This window comes from Lepisma saccharinum, chromosome 5 (genome assembly GCF_977018435.1).
Source record: "Lepisma saccharinum chromosome 5, izLepSacc3.1, whole genome shotgun sequence".
NCBI classification, from domain to species: domain Eukaryota; kingdom Metazoa; phylum Arthropoda; class Insecta; order Zygentoma; family Lepismatidae; genus Lepisma; species Lepisma saccharinum.
Window position 1 is genome coordinate 69827545 of NC_139233.1, and position 18024 is coordinate 69845568.

General features: G+C 37.2%; 2 protein-coding genes across 3 annotated transcripts in view; one reads left to right on the forward strand and one right to left on the reverse strand.

Annotated features, from left to right (window-relative positions):
• The window catches only part of CycC (cyclin C), a 49517-nt gene extending 45466 nt beyond the window's left edge, over positions 1-4051 (reverse strand). For both annotated transcript variants that reach the window (XM_083122633.1, XM_083122634.1), the window contains exon 1: positions 3801-4051. In XM_083122633.1, the coding sequence (XP_082978759.1) occupies positions 3801-3832 (32 nt within the window). In that variant the 5' untranslated portion in view covers positions 3833-4051. The remainder of the gene's footprint in view (positions 1-3800) is intronic.
• Positions 4052-4271: 220 nt separating this feature from the next.
• LOC145987869 (mannose-P-dolichol utilization defect 1 protein homolog) overlaps positions 4272-18024 on the forward strand; it is a 205840-nt gene continuing 192087 nt past the window's right edge. The window contains exons 1-2 of the mRNA XM_083122635.1: positions 4272-4365; positions 17958-18023. Coding sequence (XP_082978761.1) covers positions 4278-4365; positions 17958-18023 — 154 coding nt within the window. The 5' untranslated portion in view covers positions 4272-4277. The remainder of the gene's footprint in view (positions 4366-17957; position 18024) is intronic.

The window sequence follows — 18024 nt, forward strand, 5'->3', positions numbered from 1 at the left end:
TGATGTAGAGAGCTCAAATTGGTCTCATTCTTTTCAGCTCTTAATGAGCTTTAATTTGAACAAGACTGTTGTGACATGAATATTGCTTCTGTATTTATAATGTGGTTAGGTATGTAAAATATGTTAACTTAAATCATCGCATAGTCTTGAAAGGAAATCACTTTTCATATGATACCAAAGAGATACGACCTTGAAATCTGGACTGAACTTTAGTAGATGTGTACCAATATGTGTAAATTTTTAGAAAATGTTCGAATATTTAATCTTATTGGAAATTGTAAAATAAAATTTTGGAAAACATTTCAAAATTTGTTTTTTGCAAAAAATCAATCATGTTGTATATCAAATGAAAACCCTCTTCATAAGCTTTAAAATGAGACCATGCGCAGCCCTGTAGTTGAAACAGGTCTCTTGCAAATTCTATTTAAAGTTTTAGCGGTGAGCGATTTTCTGTCAATTTTCAAATTTCAATGACTCAAAAACTGGCCATGAAAAATAACAATAAAAAATATTTTCTATATTTCAGATGATAAGAAACATGTATACCAAAATTTAGCCAAATCCATGACATCACAGGTTTATGCACTGGTTGATTTGACATGGAATTACCCAATTATTTTTCCAATGATTGTAATTTTAAGTTATGCATCTATATTCCGAGATGAGTTCAACATTGAACTAGAGAAAGTTTGAGATGATTTGTCGATTACAAAGCAGAACATTGGCCCAAGTTCCTTTGGTCTTATGGGGATTTCATCATGCTACGTTCGCAATTTTTACATGGTTAGATTTCAATTTACGTCTGTTAAAACATACTGCAGAGTTTTAGTGATTACTTACTGCATGTTTCCTTGACACTGTCTTTTAACTTCCAATATACTCCCATATAATTCTATACTTGGCAAACGCCATTTGCTTACTATCATCTTGGATACAAACTGCTTGTTTTCTTCTTCTTCACATGTGTGAGGTACGAAGGGGTTTCTGGTATCTGCTCACAAATTCTACCCACTTGGGTTTTCTCTTATCACACATTACTATGGCAACTTTGCGTTCAGACATCAGACGAGGATTGCCAACGTGGGAATGCTGCTTTCGTGGTTAGGTTTGGTTTCTTTAGCATTTCCTTTATAATCCTATTGACAAAATTACTATTCACTTTATATGTTCACATATAACCATCCTCCGATGTCATTACAGCTGTTCTCAAACACGAAACCCCTTTGAGCCTACTGTGAACACTCAAGAAGAGGAAAACAGCTACCGGTTGTAGTCTGTGTTTAGCATCAAGTTTGCGTAACTGGGATTCATGTGCAAGATAATTCCAACATCTCATTTCACCTATCCTTCAGACTTTATTGAAATGAAAACTGTGATAATTACTTTTAGTAAGGTTCCAAATTACATTCACATTCATTCCCATTACTTTCCGATAGTTACCGATGCTTTTATAAACAGAAAATAACTTGCCCATCGAAAGAAAACATGCTTACATAAGGTATTTTTAAACTTTTTCTTTTTTCACCATTAATAGCTACTTTCTTGGAATCCAAATATTGCTCATTACCTTAAGGAAGGTTCAAATTTCGTGTGACAATTACTGCCAAAATTCTACGATAATTTGTCTTTCTTCCAGCAAATTTTGAAAAAAAAATCATAAACAATTGGAACCGTTACCGTAATTTTAATGCTAATAGCCCTAAACCTGACCTGCCTAACCTAACAATGAAAGCATGTAGGAACGGGTAACTGTTCCGATTGTTTTATGATTTATCCTAGCACAAATACTATTTATCGTAGAATTTTGGAAATCATTGTCACATGAAATTTGAACCTTCCTTAAAGTAATGAGCACTGTTTGAACTCAAACAAAAACTTATTTATGTTGAAAAAACAACTTAAAAATTACTTTATGCAAGCATGCGCACTTCCCATGGAAAAGATATTCTCCGTCGACAAGAGACAGTAAATATCGTAGAACGTGGGAATGAATGTAGAAGTAAATCGGAACCTTAGTAGAATGCATTTAGGGACTTTATTTCAATGCTAAGAGAACCAAACCTAACCTGCCTAACCTAACCACGAAAGCATATATTGAACAAAATCTTAAGTAATCGCTAAAACTCTACAGTATGTGTTAACAGATGTACATCGAAATCGAACCATGTAAAAATTGCATTCGTAGCATGATGACATCACAATAAAACAAAAGGAAGGTAACAGTTTCATACATCGGAGACACATTTCTTCAATTTTACACAAGAAACTACTTATGGAAATGAGTTTCTCCAAGGTTTACAACGTTAGTCGAGGTATTTTCTTTCATCGTGGAGTATATTTGACCGGGAAATCATGTATTTTTCAAGAAAAATATCTCACCGACGCAAAATTGCCACTGCTTTCATTTGCTTGCCCTACAACAACTGGATGCTGCGTATGTTTGATGATGTAAGCCCCTGTCAGTGTTTCAACCTTTCTTTTTACTATGCTTGCCTAACGTGGTACTATTATCGTATGAGGGAAACACCTACGAATCATATATTTCGGACTTCTTTACATTGGTAACGTGTTATTTTCGAATGTGGAACATTTCTTAAAGTGAAATAATGCATATCAATGTCTATTTACGAGTACTTACTGTTATTTGTTGTTTCTAATCTGTAACACATTATGGCCGTGATGGCATACTGGTTTAGGGGGCGTTCTGAGTGTGTTTTGTCGATTTATGCAGTGTTGCAACCTCGTTCACCAGAAAATATCTACTTTTGTGCCCAGATTTGAAATTATGCTAAAATATCGCAAACCATTGACGTTAGCCCCACAAACCATTGACGTTAGCCCCAAAAACTATTCACGTTAGCCCCAAAAACCATTTTCCGTAAGGTTAGGTTAGGTTAAGTTAGGTTAGGCAAGCATAGTTAAAAAAAAAAAAAAAAAAATACTCGACACATCATGTTCTAGTGAAAACACGGCGAGGCTGAAACACTGGCTACGGGGTTGCATCATCTTAACACACGGAACATTGCACTCTCGTGCAGAAAGCAAATGGCGGGAGCAGAAACAGCATGTCGGACAGAGATTTTCGCAGAAAACAACACGCATTCACATTAAAATGGATCAAATCTACATTCAGGAACTTCCACAATGCTAAAGAAAATGATTTCCGTAAGTACTTTCTCCTGTAAGTTGAAGGAATCAGTTTCCCTCATACGATAATTTTACCCCTAACGTAACCTAACTTTATCGGAAATGGTTCGTGGGGCTATCCGTGAATGGTTGGTGGGGCTATAGGTCAGCTACCGTGCATAATGGTTCTTGGGGCTATCCGTCAGCTACCCGTGCATAATGTATAATTTCCACCGGTGACGAACATGATAGTAGATATTTTTCGGTGCAGAAGGTTGAAACAAAGCAAACCCACAACGTGAGTCAAGATGTTCCCGCCATATTGTGTGTTTCAGAAGCGAAGAAAGGAATAAAAAAAAAGCACTCAGAATGTGAAAAATTGAATTTGTTTTCGTGTCAAAAGCATAATGGCACCTTAACTATGTTCCGCAATACAAACCATGCAAAATACAAAATATCCGATTTTAATGTGTCTCCGATCTATGAAACTGTTACCCAAAAGGAACTTGGGCCATTGAACTATGTTAAATACATGTACATTATTAGATCCGAAGTAGACAATCGAAACTTGGACCCCAGATTCTCTACCGACCAAGTCGAAAGGTTGTACTGAATAAAACAAAAAACAAACACACACACTCAAACCAAGAGTATAAAATGCAAATTCTACTTACTAATGAGAACTTTGCCAAAAGTTTCCAGCCATTTTTCGATCAGAGGTTACTACAGTAGAAATATTCTGCAGAGTAAAAAGCCAATTCTAATGTTTTCCATTATATTTATAGAAATCGGTTAAATATGCACTGGTTCAAAAACATACCGGCAACTGCTTTTACCAAAGTAATTAAAAAACAATCACAGTTACACAAATAAAATCTGCCAGATACGCGTCATCCGGTAAGTTTGCTACATTTTACACAGTCATTTGTCTGTTGCAAAGTTGGAATATGGGAAATCCAGTACAGCTAAGTGATCTCACATAATTTCTATAATAGAGTAGAGTTATTACCCGATTTAGAAACAAATTAAAATTAAGGTAATATTTCAGATTTTATATTTAAATATTTCAAAATATTAACTATAATCTGAACAAAGAGTTATTGAAGTTATTTATTATTTTGAAGATTTGCCTTCATCTTCCGGATTTAAAGATGGCTGAATACATGAAAAGAACTCTTCTGCTGCTCCTAACACCGCAGTGTTATGAGGAATTTTTCCTCAAGTTTAACTTTTTACACGGTGCGTATGTTGTATTTTTAGAAGGGACATCTTTTTACATGTCCATATTTGTGGAGTTCTTTGAAAATTAAGAACTGATACATGCATATGTACTTTCCATGTTGTCTTTCATAAGGTGGTCCCATCCACGTATATACACGCACGATCTTTATTTGTAGTTAGATAAGAATGAATGATGAGGCACTAGATGAAAGGAATAAATACAAAGTTGTGGAATATTAATGCAACTGCCAGGAATTATGTTTCAAAGAGAATCAACTTCAATACCTGGTTCTCACCTAATGTCAGTGGGCAGGCAGCACATAGGAAATTTATAAACATTGGTGTCAGTCAAGAAAGAGGAAATCACGTCCGAGTGGTTTAGTTATGCCATTAGCAAAGGGGAAGTAATGAAAACTGGTATGATATAACTCGGATTTGGTATCAAGTGCAATGGGTCGCATTAAAGCATACTGCGACGATCATCTAGACTACAGAGATAAGTTAAAACGGTAAAGGTTCCGATAGTTTTATGATTTTTTTTCAAATTCTCCTAGCAGGAAGACTGGCCCAAGTTCCTTTTGTTTTATTGCGATTTCATCATGCTACGAATGCAAATTTTACATTGTTCGATTTCGATGTAGGTCTGTTAACACATACTGCGGAGTTTTAGCGATTAAGGTTTTGTTCAATATATGTTTTCGTGGTTAGGTTAGGCAGGTTAGGTTTGGTTCCCTTAGCATTAAAATAAAGTCCCTAAATGCATTCTACTAAGGTTCCGATTTACTTCTACATTCATTCCCACGCTTTACGATATTTACTGTCGCTTGTCGACAGAGAATATCTTGTCCGTGAGAAGTGCATAAAATAATTTTCAAGTTGTTTTTTTTTTTCAACATAAATTACTTTTTTTCGAGTCCAAACATTGCACATTACTTTAAGGAAGGTTCAAATTTCGTGTGACAATGATTTCTAAAATTCTACGATAATTAGTTTTTGTGCTAGGAGAAATCATAAAACAATCTGAACTGTTACCCTGTTTGGATTTCGAAAAAGTTACTTATATTGAAAAACAAGTTAAAATTTACCTTACGCAAGCATGCACGCTTCCCATGGACAATGTATTTTCCATTGATTGACATGCGACTGTAAGTATCGTAGACTAGTGGGAATTAATGTAGAAGTAAATCGGAATCTTAGTAGAATTCATTTAGGGATTTTATTTGGAGCAAATTTAGAATATAGAGAATGTCTCGTTAATATTTGGTATACTAACTAAATTTGGCCTTCTAATCAAGAATCTGTTGTTAAAATTCAGGGGTCATGTCTGGAAATCACAATAAAAGCTGATGTAAGTTGAGAATTTTTTTACTTTTAAAGCTGAATCGCATTGTTTAATGAACAAAATTTTAACTAAGCTTGCCTAACCTAACGTAAACTTACCGGAAAGGGTTTGTGGGCCTACCCATGCATGTTTCTTGCGACTACCCGACCGGAAAAAGTTTTGTGGGGATATCAGTTACATCTTTTCCCAATGAGCACATATTGTAACAAAATATTAATTTTGTAGCACTAGCTTCCGAGATGCGCTCACTCCACAAGATGCAATTTTTCTAGAAGAATGCTCGAGCACCATTGCCAAACCTACCTCTAATCAAAGTCTGCATTCCACGTGCTCTTCTCAACTAATGCTCTGCAAGTAACGAAGGAACCGTGTGGCAAAGCTGTAGACAGCGCAATGAATGCCGAACGTCACTTGTTCATATCATCAAACATGGTTATTATGTTTATGTATGGAGAATGATTGCGATAATGAAGAACGTAATTTTGCAACATATATACACGTGGCCCCAAAACCTTAACTCCAGATACGTTACCAGGACTGCATATTTTGTGAGTATAAGAAGTAGGAAAGGAATTGGAGACATTCTCTATATTGTGCATTCATACCTTTTATTTTAATGCTCAGAAAAACAAACCTTGCGTGCCTAACCTAACTAGGAAAGCATACATTGAACAAAATCTTACGCATATCATAGGCAAAAATGGAAAAATAACGCTCCCCACGCTGAACATCATCATGAGAAATTTAAAGAACTTCGGAATATTGTTAAACGAGGGATTCAAAAAGCATATACACATTATATTTCAAGCACAGAATATAACATACTTCATACCCCTAATCTCATCTTCAGCTTTGCCAAAAATATGAAAAAACAAAAAAGAGCAGAACCTATTCAATATCAAGCTAAAGTACTTTGTGACACACTAGAAGTAACAACAGCGTTTACTAAATATTTGCAATCGGTGTACCGGCAGGATGATGGAAAAAATAAGACTTTGAATATTCAATCTTGCAGTGAAATCGATAAACTAAACCTATCAGATATTAGTCTTAAAGAAATCGAAGATGCCATGAAAAATCTTAAACCGAAAAAATCTATTGGTTCCGATAAAATTCCACCTTACATACTTAAAGGATGGGGTGAGATACACAAATACCCCCTGCACATAGGGTGACCAGACATCCTCTTTTATCCGGATATGTCCTCCTTTTTAGGTGTCTGTCCGGCGTCCGGGCGGATTTTTTAGAAATCTGTAAATGTCCTCCTTTTTTGATAGCATCCAGTGGCGCAACCACAGGGGGCATTGCCCCCCCAACCTTGTACGGAAATGAGTTCTGGGGGGCAAACATTGACGGCTAAGTGTTCCAACAGAGGGGAATTACCGCCCACAACTTCAAATTTTATGCAAATAAAAATACTTTTCGTAAAATTTTCTTGCTCGCTTCGCTTGCAATACCTGCTTTTCTTAGTCTTCTCAAGTTTAGGACTCTAGTTAGGGGATGGCGGAAGTCGGCTCTGGGCGCCGAACGATCTAAATGAAAATAAGTTGTAAAATTGATAGATCGATTTGTGGTTGTAAGTCCACAGAATGGCTAATCAGAAACTAGACCTACAGTTTAAAGTGGGATCCGAATCACTCTGCCATGTGCCTCCACCGGGTATCGAACCCAGGACCCCTTGATCACAAGGCTACGATGTTACCACTACACCATCGGGGAGGCACAAAAGTTGTAAAAGAGAGAATGCATGGACGTCCCATGAAATTATTTGCACCCTACTAAATCAATATTGATTTCAGTCTGCAAGAAAAATTGGATCCAGATTGGGCACGTTAAGTATTCGAGCAATGCTCACCTAGCATCTGGGAGCTGAACACGATCATTTTCCCAACTGAGTCATTAGTGGGGTGTGCGGAATCCAGAAAAGCCGGTACCGAGATAGGTAAAAAGAATTTCCCGTTCCGATCTCAACTTCGGGGAATGATTTCCACACTTTTCAGGATCCCGAACAGTTAGGAACCTTCAAATGGTCATTTTTAAAAGTAGTTAATTCTTGATGTTTTCTGCATTGTAAGTGTCTTGACACTTCTCGAAAATTGTAAAAAAAATAATAATAAAATAAAAGTCAGTGACGGAAAATTCGTGATTTCCACAGCGTCGGGAAATTTTTAAACATTTCCAGTCCCAAAAATGTCCCGGCTTGATCCAGAAATCGCGATTCTCTCCCATCCCGACCAAAAAAAGTTCTGTCCCGCCCACTCCTAGTCATTACATTAGTATGTATTATTTTAAGTCGTTGCTTTGCAATCTGAGACTTCTGAAACACGTGTAATCTGAGCAGTTCATTTTGGATTGAGTGATATGGTTTATTTTAATTCGCTTTTTTGCCTCCTTTGGCTAATCGCAATGATGAGGATGAGCGATGATATCATGATTTTAATGAAGGGACACTCACAAAGAACACTCGTGCTCAAGCTGGGATTCAAACGCGGGACCTCTGGCATTGTAGCGTAGTGTGCTAACCACTCTGCCACAGACGTCGGCCAGTTCATTTTAGAGTCAAATATATGCGACACAAAAATGCATAGTGTGAATTTTTATTATTAAGTCATATTTACTTTTATCAAATAACGAATGATGATGATCTAAGCAAGAATATATCCAGCTTTTAAAGGATGGAAGAAACGAATATGAGGTAAAGTGTAAGGTGGCTGTTGTTGAAAGAGTGCAAACATGTTCGTGACATTAAAATCACATTTCCTGACACAATATAAACTACCTAAAATTTAAATTTTGTTTTTGGAAATAAGTTAAAGTGAAGCTTACTTGTAACATTTGCATTCACATATGGGGATATTACATTCTAATATCCAAGGATTCGAAGAAATAGTAAAATTCCATGCTTCAAACTATAGATATTCTTAATTATGGTTGTCATGTTAAACAATAGATTAGGAGATTGCTTCTGTTCCTCAAAATAGGAGGAATTTATTGAAAAAATCGTCAGAATTATCTGTGAGTAAAGTGTTGGTAGTTTTTTTTATTTTTATATTGATTAAATTATGAGTAATGGCAAAATGTGTTCCCATTTTTTGAGGTGTCCTCTTTTTTATGACTTTGTCCTCCTTTTTCACGATGCTATGTCCTCTTTTTTGAATGTATGTGTCTGGTCACCCTACCTGCACACGCTGTTCAATCTTGTACTTTCCACCTCAACATTTCCAGATATTTGGAAATTAGCAAAAATTACCCCGATACTAAAAACAAATAAGCAAAATGATGTAGAGAATTACAGGCCTATAGCAGTCCTAGCAGCACCTGCCAAGCTTTTGGAGCAAATTCTTTACAAGCACATTTCTTTTCACATACGATCAGTGATCTCTCCTTATCAACATGGTTTCTTATGTAAAAAGTCTGTCTATATCAACCTATCAGAAATCACTCATTTTATCGCAACCGCGATGGATAGCGGAACTCAAGTAGATGTAATATACAGATTTTTCGAAAGCGTTTGATACCGTAAACCATAGAATCTTAATAGAAAAACTGAAATCATACAATCTATCGAATCCGATGTTACAATTGTGTCAATTCTACTTAACAAACCGCAAACAGTTCGTAACGTTTCAGGGAAATACTTCCGATGAATTTGAAGCTACATCCGGAGTTCCCCAAGGCTCTAACCTTGGTCTCTTATTCTTTTTCTTGTACATAAATGATCTTCACGAACATCTGAATCAATCGAGTAAACTACTTTTTGCGGACGATTTAAAAATATACAAAAGAATTTGCAGTTACAGTGACTGTACCGAGTTACAAGCGGACATAAACAGTCTTGTGGAATGGTGCGAACGCAACAAACTAATCTTAAATAGCGAAAAATGTTACCAAATGTCATATACTCGAAACACTACATCAATAAAATACGACTATTGCATAAATAAACAAAAATTAAAATGGGTAGAAACAATCAAAGATCTAGGAGTTCTGTTTGATTCTAAACTTAATTTCACGCGCACGTTAACTTTGTAACAAACGAGGCTTATAGACTTCTGGGATTTATAATGCGTACATGCAAAGAGTTCAAAAATGTCGGAAGCTTAATGATGCTTTATAATGCTTACGTTAGAGTGAAAATTGAATATGCAAGCATAGTGTGGCACCCTCAAACCCAGCAAGATATAAACAAAATAGAACAAATTCAAAGTAAATTCTTAAGACACTTAAAGTACAAACTAGATGGTATATACCCTCAAATGGAATCCCGTGAGAACCTTCTCAGATATTTTAACCTAACAAATCTCAACAACAGACGCATCATGAATCAGCTCATTTTCCTCCACAAAATTTTAAATAATCTCATTGAAGCTCCTTCCGCCCTGTCACAGCTCGACTTCTACGTCCCCTCAAGTAAATTACGACCGAGAAGGCAACTCTTCAGCCTCCGTCGTAATAGAACCAACGCTCTTACAATATCCCCAATTTGGAATATGTGTAAAACATTTAATGATACCATCAAAGGTGAAAACAGTGTGGACTTATTTTGCCCAACCGTAATTTTGAAAAGGAATATACTAAAATTACATAAATTACGGTAGAACCTAAGATTTATATGTTTGTTAAATGTTTTCTGTCTATATACTACATTCATCTGTGCAATATTTCAATATTGTTATCACAAAATTATTGTATAATGAACACCATTAATGGGTAATATACCTGTTGCGTTCAATTTCTGAAATAAATAAATAAATCGCCAAAACTCTGCAGTGTGTGTTAAGAGAAGTAAATCTCATTCGAACCATGTTAAAATTGCATTTGTAACATGATGAAATCGCAATATAACAAAAGGAACTTGGGTCATTCCAACTCAGAATTTTAATAGGGAAGTAATTGCCTTAAATTTTATTTCATTATTTTTATACACAAATACATCTCATGTTTGTTCACAAAACTGTCGCTTTTATTTTTAATGAAATTGTAATTGTTAACAATGCATTGCACAATTGTTTTACATATACAGCTTTGTTTTTCTTACACCTATATTGCAGAATAAAAGACGAAATGGACGATATTCAACTTGTCATCACGCAGTGTACCTTTTGAAGTGTATGATTTTTGCATGGCTTCGGAAAAGTAAAAAAGTATGCATTCCTCACATGATCACGATAATCATATGCGCTATACTTACCCAGCATATTTTTAATGCAGGGTCTGATCTGCTTGCCTGAAATATGGCACAATGAATTTACGGGGGAAGTTATTGATATTATCATCCATTGAAAGTGGCTTTACACCAAAGCAACTCATGCCAGCGTATCTCATGAAATTGGTTGCCTGCGATAAATTGTCAATTTATGTATGCATGAGAAAGTACATAAATTGCCAGTTGCCAGGTATTCCGAGGGAAGTGGGAAACACTGTTGGTCACACGTGACTTCTAGATAGGGTGATGTTTTGTTCTTGTTATGTATGTTCGTTACGGGTGATATTTTGTTCTGGTTATGTATGTTCTTTACGTTCTTGTACATTTTTCCATTAAGTTACACTTATATCAGCACACATTTAATCAATTACCTATATTTGGTACTGAATATCAGGGTAATCGATGCTTTTATGTTCATGCTCGTGAGTGATCAGCGAGAAGCTGAACCTGCCCCACTGAATGAAGAGAGACGTTATTATATTTTGTATTATTTTTCTTTTGGCAATTGACAGAAACAAGCCAACATTTAATAACACCCACCGCAAGAGAGTAAGAAATTCTACTGAACTGAGGCTGAACGCACAACTTATTTTTCCCGAACAAACTCTTTGTGCCTTACAGTAAAGAATTGGTCATGTGTTAAATGTCTCAAAGATGATAATGCTCATAATAGACAGTCCTAAGACCACAATTCGCTTCTTGACACAGCATTTTTGTCCAAGGTGCAATTTGACTGACAGTATTCAGTTGTTTATCAGTAGAATTTTCTGTTACTTCATGTATAATATTTAATTCTTCTTAGTAAAAGTGAAAACTTTTATAATTAATATTACAAAACGTAAAAATAAGTGCATCAAAATTGTTATATAAATTACACAGCACTACTAAATTTGATGACTGCACATTTCTGGACAAGTGTAAAAAGCAGACGTCACATGATGTCCAGGGTATGCTTTTTGTGCATCGAAGTGCGGAATTTGGCCATAGATTACTCACATTAGTGTAAGCCCTCATCAAAATTAAGATATTATGAACAACTAACGATTTTACAAGATTTGCTAAAATCCTAATAAATTTGATTATTACACATACTAAATAACATTGGCAAAAGATGCCCCCTTAAAGCCAATATTTCAAGTTTAGTTAAATATGTTTTTCATGAACTGCATTCTCAGTCTTCAGGAAAGAATGGAAGGTAGAGGGAGCTTCAATTTTCATTGCAAATATTTCCATCAGTTCAGTTTATAGTACCACACAATTAACCATAGAAAGCAACTAGTTGTTTTTGTACAAATTCTTTATCACATTCTATAAAACTGATTAACAGTTTCATGCAATAAGAAGTTTCCAACAGGCGGTGATATTCCCTCCCAACTGCTATTTTTTTCAATATATTATTATGCGTGAAATTTTTGAAGACTCAAATATTCTGTCTGATCACCAAGTTTTATAGGTTCGAGAATATTGCTTAAAGTTTGATGTAAACCCACTTTATGCTCATCATAGGCTAATTGGAACTGAACCTACTTTTTAAATTTGGATCTGAACCACTGCACAATATGCTTCCAAAGGGGACCGCACCAGAAAAAAGCCCTTAAGAAAATAGGTTCCTGTTTTCTTTGTTTATTCACTTCATTCCTCACTGATCATTTAGTTTACTGTGGCAATGGGAGCATGGACATTTCCACTTTGACATGAAAAACGTTTTGAATCCATTCATTTTACGGATAATGACAAACATTAGATGTGCGAAATATCTCTGCAATATGTGTTTCGGTTCTCGAGAAACACGCCTTCAAACATCGCTGAAATTCACCTCCTACGTCACTGATTTGAAAACGTCCTCTGCACAGACTGGGGTCCTCTGACGTCATCACTTAGATATGCGTGCAGGCAAGGCTTCTGCTCGTCCCATCAACTTAGCATGAGCCGTGAAAGCGAAAGTCACTTGTTACTTTGTAAAACAAGTATCTTATAACTTCCAGAGCAAAAATGTGTGCTCCGTTTCTTGGAGATTAATTGTGTCCTAAAAGTATAGCAGTATTTACTAAATTCACCAACTCAGTACAGGGTTTTCTCATTAGGCTGACATAGCAAAACTTGTAACAGTCAATGGCTGAACCCGTGAACAGCCTTGTTCATTGTGAATACATAAGTTGGTTCTGACTGGCAACAACCTATTGTTATAGGAATGCCTTTTCTATAATTACAATTATTTTCATCATAATATTTTCTTCGCAAATTATAAAATAACAATACGTTTAGAACACTCTGGGTTACTTGCCAATTTTTGCAATATAAGAGGTGATACGGTATAAAAAGGTACGGGGAGTTTTTAAATTTCCTGTAGTAAATGACAGTTTTCTTCAATTAATATATATATATATATTGTAAATTTTGTATTTATCCTACTTTTACGTTGCAGGAGAAACCCTTCTCCCCACACACACACACTACCACCACCAACAACCAGCACAATCTGAGTATCACCCAACCTGCCCACGATACAAGACGAAATTTTTCGTCTGTCCTGTCTCATTTTGAAAACATTCGCTTGTCCCGTCTCCTTTTATGAGATGAGATGGGAAATATCTCGTCTTGTGAGCAACACTAACGTTAACAATAAAAGCATCTCCTAGCTGTCCCCAAAGTCTTGAGCAAACATCCCCTAATGTAACAATTTCCGGTTCAATGAAATGTCACTCACAAGGAAACAGTCATGCCCAGGTCGAGAGTCATACCTGGAACATGCGACTTCCTCAGATAAATCATGAATTTTGTGTATAATAATTACAACGCCAGTTCATTCGTGGTAATTCTGAATCTGCAGTTTGGTTTGCATATATAAGCAGGATAATATCCTTTTTTCGAGGCCTCGTAGCTTCGAAACGAGGAGTCAAACAAACAAAAGAAATCATTAGAAAAAGTTATTTTTGTATTTATAATCTCTATGGCACTGTGAAAGTTTGTACGATAAGTCTTTGCATACGTTGTTAATTCTATATTTTTCGAGACTTGAGACGAGAACGAGAATTGCCCTTCTAAACTGAGACGGATGTTTATAAATCGAGACGAGTCTGTCGATGAGACATTTACAAATAAACACGAGACAGACATTTACAACTCAATGAGAACAAGACCAAGGCTGCCATGTCTTGTCCTGATAGGATCCTTAGTGGTGAGGTTGTGAACCAACCAATGAGGCGGCTTTTTTCGCAGTACAAAAAGTCCGAATAAATGTTTATGAACAAGCGGATTGAACAGGTAATCTGGTAATTTTACTGAACTAAAAGGGGTTTGGGGGGTTGGACCAGTTGAATCCCCCTTAAATACGCCCATGGTTATAAACATTATTTCTTTGTAATAATTGCACATAAACTAAGTATTGATATGTACCTAGGTGCTGTGCAACTGATGTAATCTTCTCAGTGTATTTTCTGTTATCGGCACAAAAATATTTGATCATAATTGCGCAACAGAAATGAAACACAAACTGAAATTGCTTTATGGAAAAGTAAGGTAAATAGGCTTTATAAATAAAGTGAAGAATGTGAAAATTCTTATTTTGCACTACATAGGTTACGGTAAATATGAGTTTAAAAAATATTTTTGAAATTTTGGTCAGCAACCAATTTTACAAGCAATATTTTTCGCATGACCTGAGAACACACACACACACAGCTGAACCCTTTCATTTATCTTGCACGTGAGCAGCAGGAATATTTTATAGAAGAATGATCATTACAAAGCATAGCTTTTCTTTCCACTATCTCTCCTTCTTCCATTATTTAAATCTGTACAGATTTGTAAAACTGCTGCACGTGTTCGCTCACCGTGGGCTACTCCCAGTAAACTGCACGCTCGAAGCAAATGACAAACAAGCTCTCTCTAAGTAGTGACGTATTAACATGGCAGGGTGTGTTTTCAGCGCAACGCTAGCCTCGCAACTTTGGAAGTCTCGTTTTTGCCTTAAACTGAACACAGAGAAACGCGAGAACTTGCAGGAGTCATTTTTCCAGGGTGTAGTTTTTAAAATTGTAAAAAAACAACTCCAAATGTTCTGAATGTATCTACAAGGTAACCAGAAAAGTTTTACCGTTCTAGAGCAGTGATAAACAAAGAGCAATACAGTGGACAGTACGTACCTTTAGGTTTCGAAGTAATCTCCATCAGGATCCAACACCTTTTGCCAACGTTCCTGCAGCTGCACAATACCCTGGTGATAAAACTTGGTGGGCTTGAATGCAAAGAAGTCCGTGAGTGCATTCCGCAGGTCTCCCTCACTTGCGAAGGATCTCCCACGGAGGTGGTTGAAACAGGTGGTAATCTGTTAGTGCAAGGTCCAGTGAATATGGTGGATAGCACACCGTCTCCCAGCCAATTTGCTGAAGGGTCTCCTGGGTCCTCTTTGCCACATGTGGCTTGGCATTGTCGTGCAGGAACGGCACATCCTTGCGATTCACCAATGCCGGCTCCTTCTGCCACAATGCACGGTGAACCCTTTGCAACTGCTGAGAGTAGAGGTCAGCAGTGATGGTCTGACCAGGTGGAAGGAGCTCGTAATGCACCACCTGCCGACAGTTCCACTATACAGTGGGTGCAGAGGTGGTCTTGAGGTGTTAGGAACAGGGTCATGTGGCGACAACCAATGTCTGGTATGCTTGGGAGTGTCATAGAGGACCACTTTTCGTCACCAGTGAGCAAGCGATCAAATATGGGTGTGTTCAGGTGTCGAGTGAGCAAGGACAAACAGGCTGTCACTTGTTGTTCCTTGTTGGTTGCCGACAATGTGTGGGGTACCCATTTGCTTAACTTGTATGACTTCCCTATCCCATGCAGGTGCAGTCTGATTGTTTCAGCAGAGACATGGAACCTTTCTGCAAGCTCATCACACGTTAGACCACTGTCCTCCTCGATGGCTGCTTTCAGGGCCTCGTCATCCAACACATGTGGTTGTCCACTGCGAGTTTCATCCGAAAAGCTCACATCTCCCGAACGGAATTTCTGGAGCCAATGCCTGGCAGTGCGTTCGTTCACGGCATTCTCCCCAAATGCCTGGCCAATGTGGCAGCTGACAGGCCCAGTTTAAAGTCATACAAGAAACACATGCGAACAAGCTGCTTCGATACCTCCATTTCTCTTCCGACACTGGATGGGCTATGACTGCTGTGTGTGCGCAACGTGCCTGTACTACTGACAGTCGATGGTCAAACTAACTTGTCAGGCACGTGCGTCATTTCATTTCCTCTCTGTGAGTGCATGATTAATGGGGCGTTAAAAACGACAAGAACTTTTTTGGTTACCTTGTACAAGGGAATGATAGAGACATTCTTCACCTATCAAGCAAGTTGTCAGCCTTCAAAAGAAAGTTGCTGCTTTGGCATAGAAAATTTGAAGAAAGAATCATTGCTGAATGCTTCCTACATTGAGCATGTTAGAAGAAACAGGACTACAGTTTAATAAACAAATCAGATCTGGAACATACATGTGTCTCAATTTCATCTCCAGTTCGAGGAGTACTTTCCACAGGACACACAGCACAACTGGATCAGGGCAATGCAGACCCTCCACCAAATTTCACCACAGCAGAAGAGGAGCAGCTTATTGATCTTTCCTCACACATCACAGTGAAGACTATGTTTTTTCTGCAACATTGCCTGAATTTTGGAGTTCCTTCAGGAATGAGTATCCAGAGTTAAGAAGGCTTTGTGTATTCTGCTTCCTTTTGCGACTTATCTGTGTGAAACTGGATTTGCAGTCTTGGCTGTAATCAAGTCGAAATTCAGATCAAGAGTAAATATCCAGAATGAGATGCACCTTGCCTTTTCCAAATATGTACCAAGATGTGATAAACTGGGATACCAAGGAAGCTCATACTTTTCGGCTGACTTTGCTAAATATTTCAATATGCCTGTTGTTAAAACCTGTTATCCAGGTTTTCTTACTTTTTCTTGTGAATATCAAGTTGCTGAGTGAATCAACACCAGCTTATAAACATTGTAAATCACATTATATTTTTATAACTTGCATGTGTACCAACAGTAAATAAACATATCAACAGATTTTATGTTTGTATTTTACGGTCAAGTATTTACACATTATTATTGAGGGGAGGTACGTGGAGATTTTGGCAGCTCACGGGGATCCACGACAACAAGAAAATTCCTGCTCTAATCTTTAAAACATGGAAGTCAGCTTGGTTTTTCTGTTTAGAGTACTATATATTGCTTATATACAACAGTGCAAGTACAGCTTAGAATTGATCCTTGTTGAGTGAGGTACCAGACTAAAAATTGCCTTCCCAACTTCAACTTCTGGATCTGCCATTGGTTTCCAATTGCATATGTTAGTTGTTCCAATTTCCCCTAGGTGTAAAAGAACCTTAAGCAGTGCACATTACTCCTATGATGTGCACAGAATGGTTACTGCATACTGTGTGTAAAACAGTGCAATTCTACAGAGCATTCCCTGACATCCGCTTCGAGACTCGGCGGCAAGCTGCCCGGCATCAGCACTTGTCTTTCCCGGTGAATGGGTCAGCGACACTCGCTAGAGTCTGTTATTAAAATTACAGTTTTCATATTGTGTACTAACCTTGACTACAGAAGGTGTTGAAAATGATGTCCCTCTGCTGCAACACATTCCTGGCATCTCTGAAGGAAATTGTCATTTACACGTGCAAGTTCGTCTACTGTAATTCTCCCGATTTTTCGTACAATACTCTCTTTTAACTCACGGATGGTGTGTGGATTGTCTTTGTATACTTTATTTCCCCATTTTTCTTTCCATTTTTATTCAGAACTGACCCTGTTACTCTAAACTTTTTTACGAGGTTTAATATAAGCGACTGTCGTGGACCCATTCACCGGGAAAGACAAGCGCTGATGCCAGGTCGCTTGCCACCGAGTCTCGTAGCGAATGTCAGGGAATGCTCTGTAGATGTATTGGCTGTTCATCACTTGTTGTGGATAGTGCTTTCAAAATTGATTTGTTATTACAGTGAATTATGTAAGAATAAAAGTGTTACTCTCATTTATCTTATTCATAATTTTTTTTTTTCAGTGCCATGTTTGAAATCAACGTTAAGCAAATGCTTAGGGGCAGGAATAATTGCTGGTTCCATGATGGG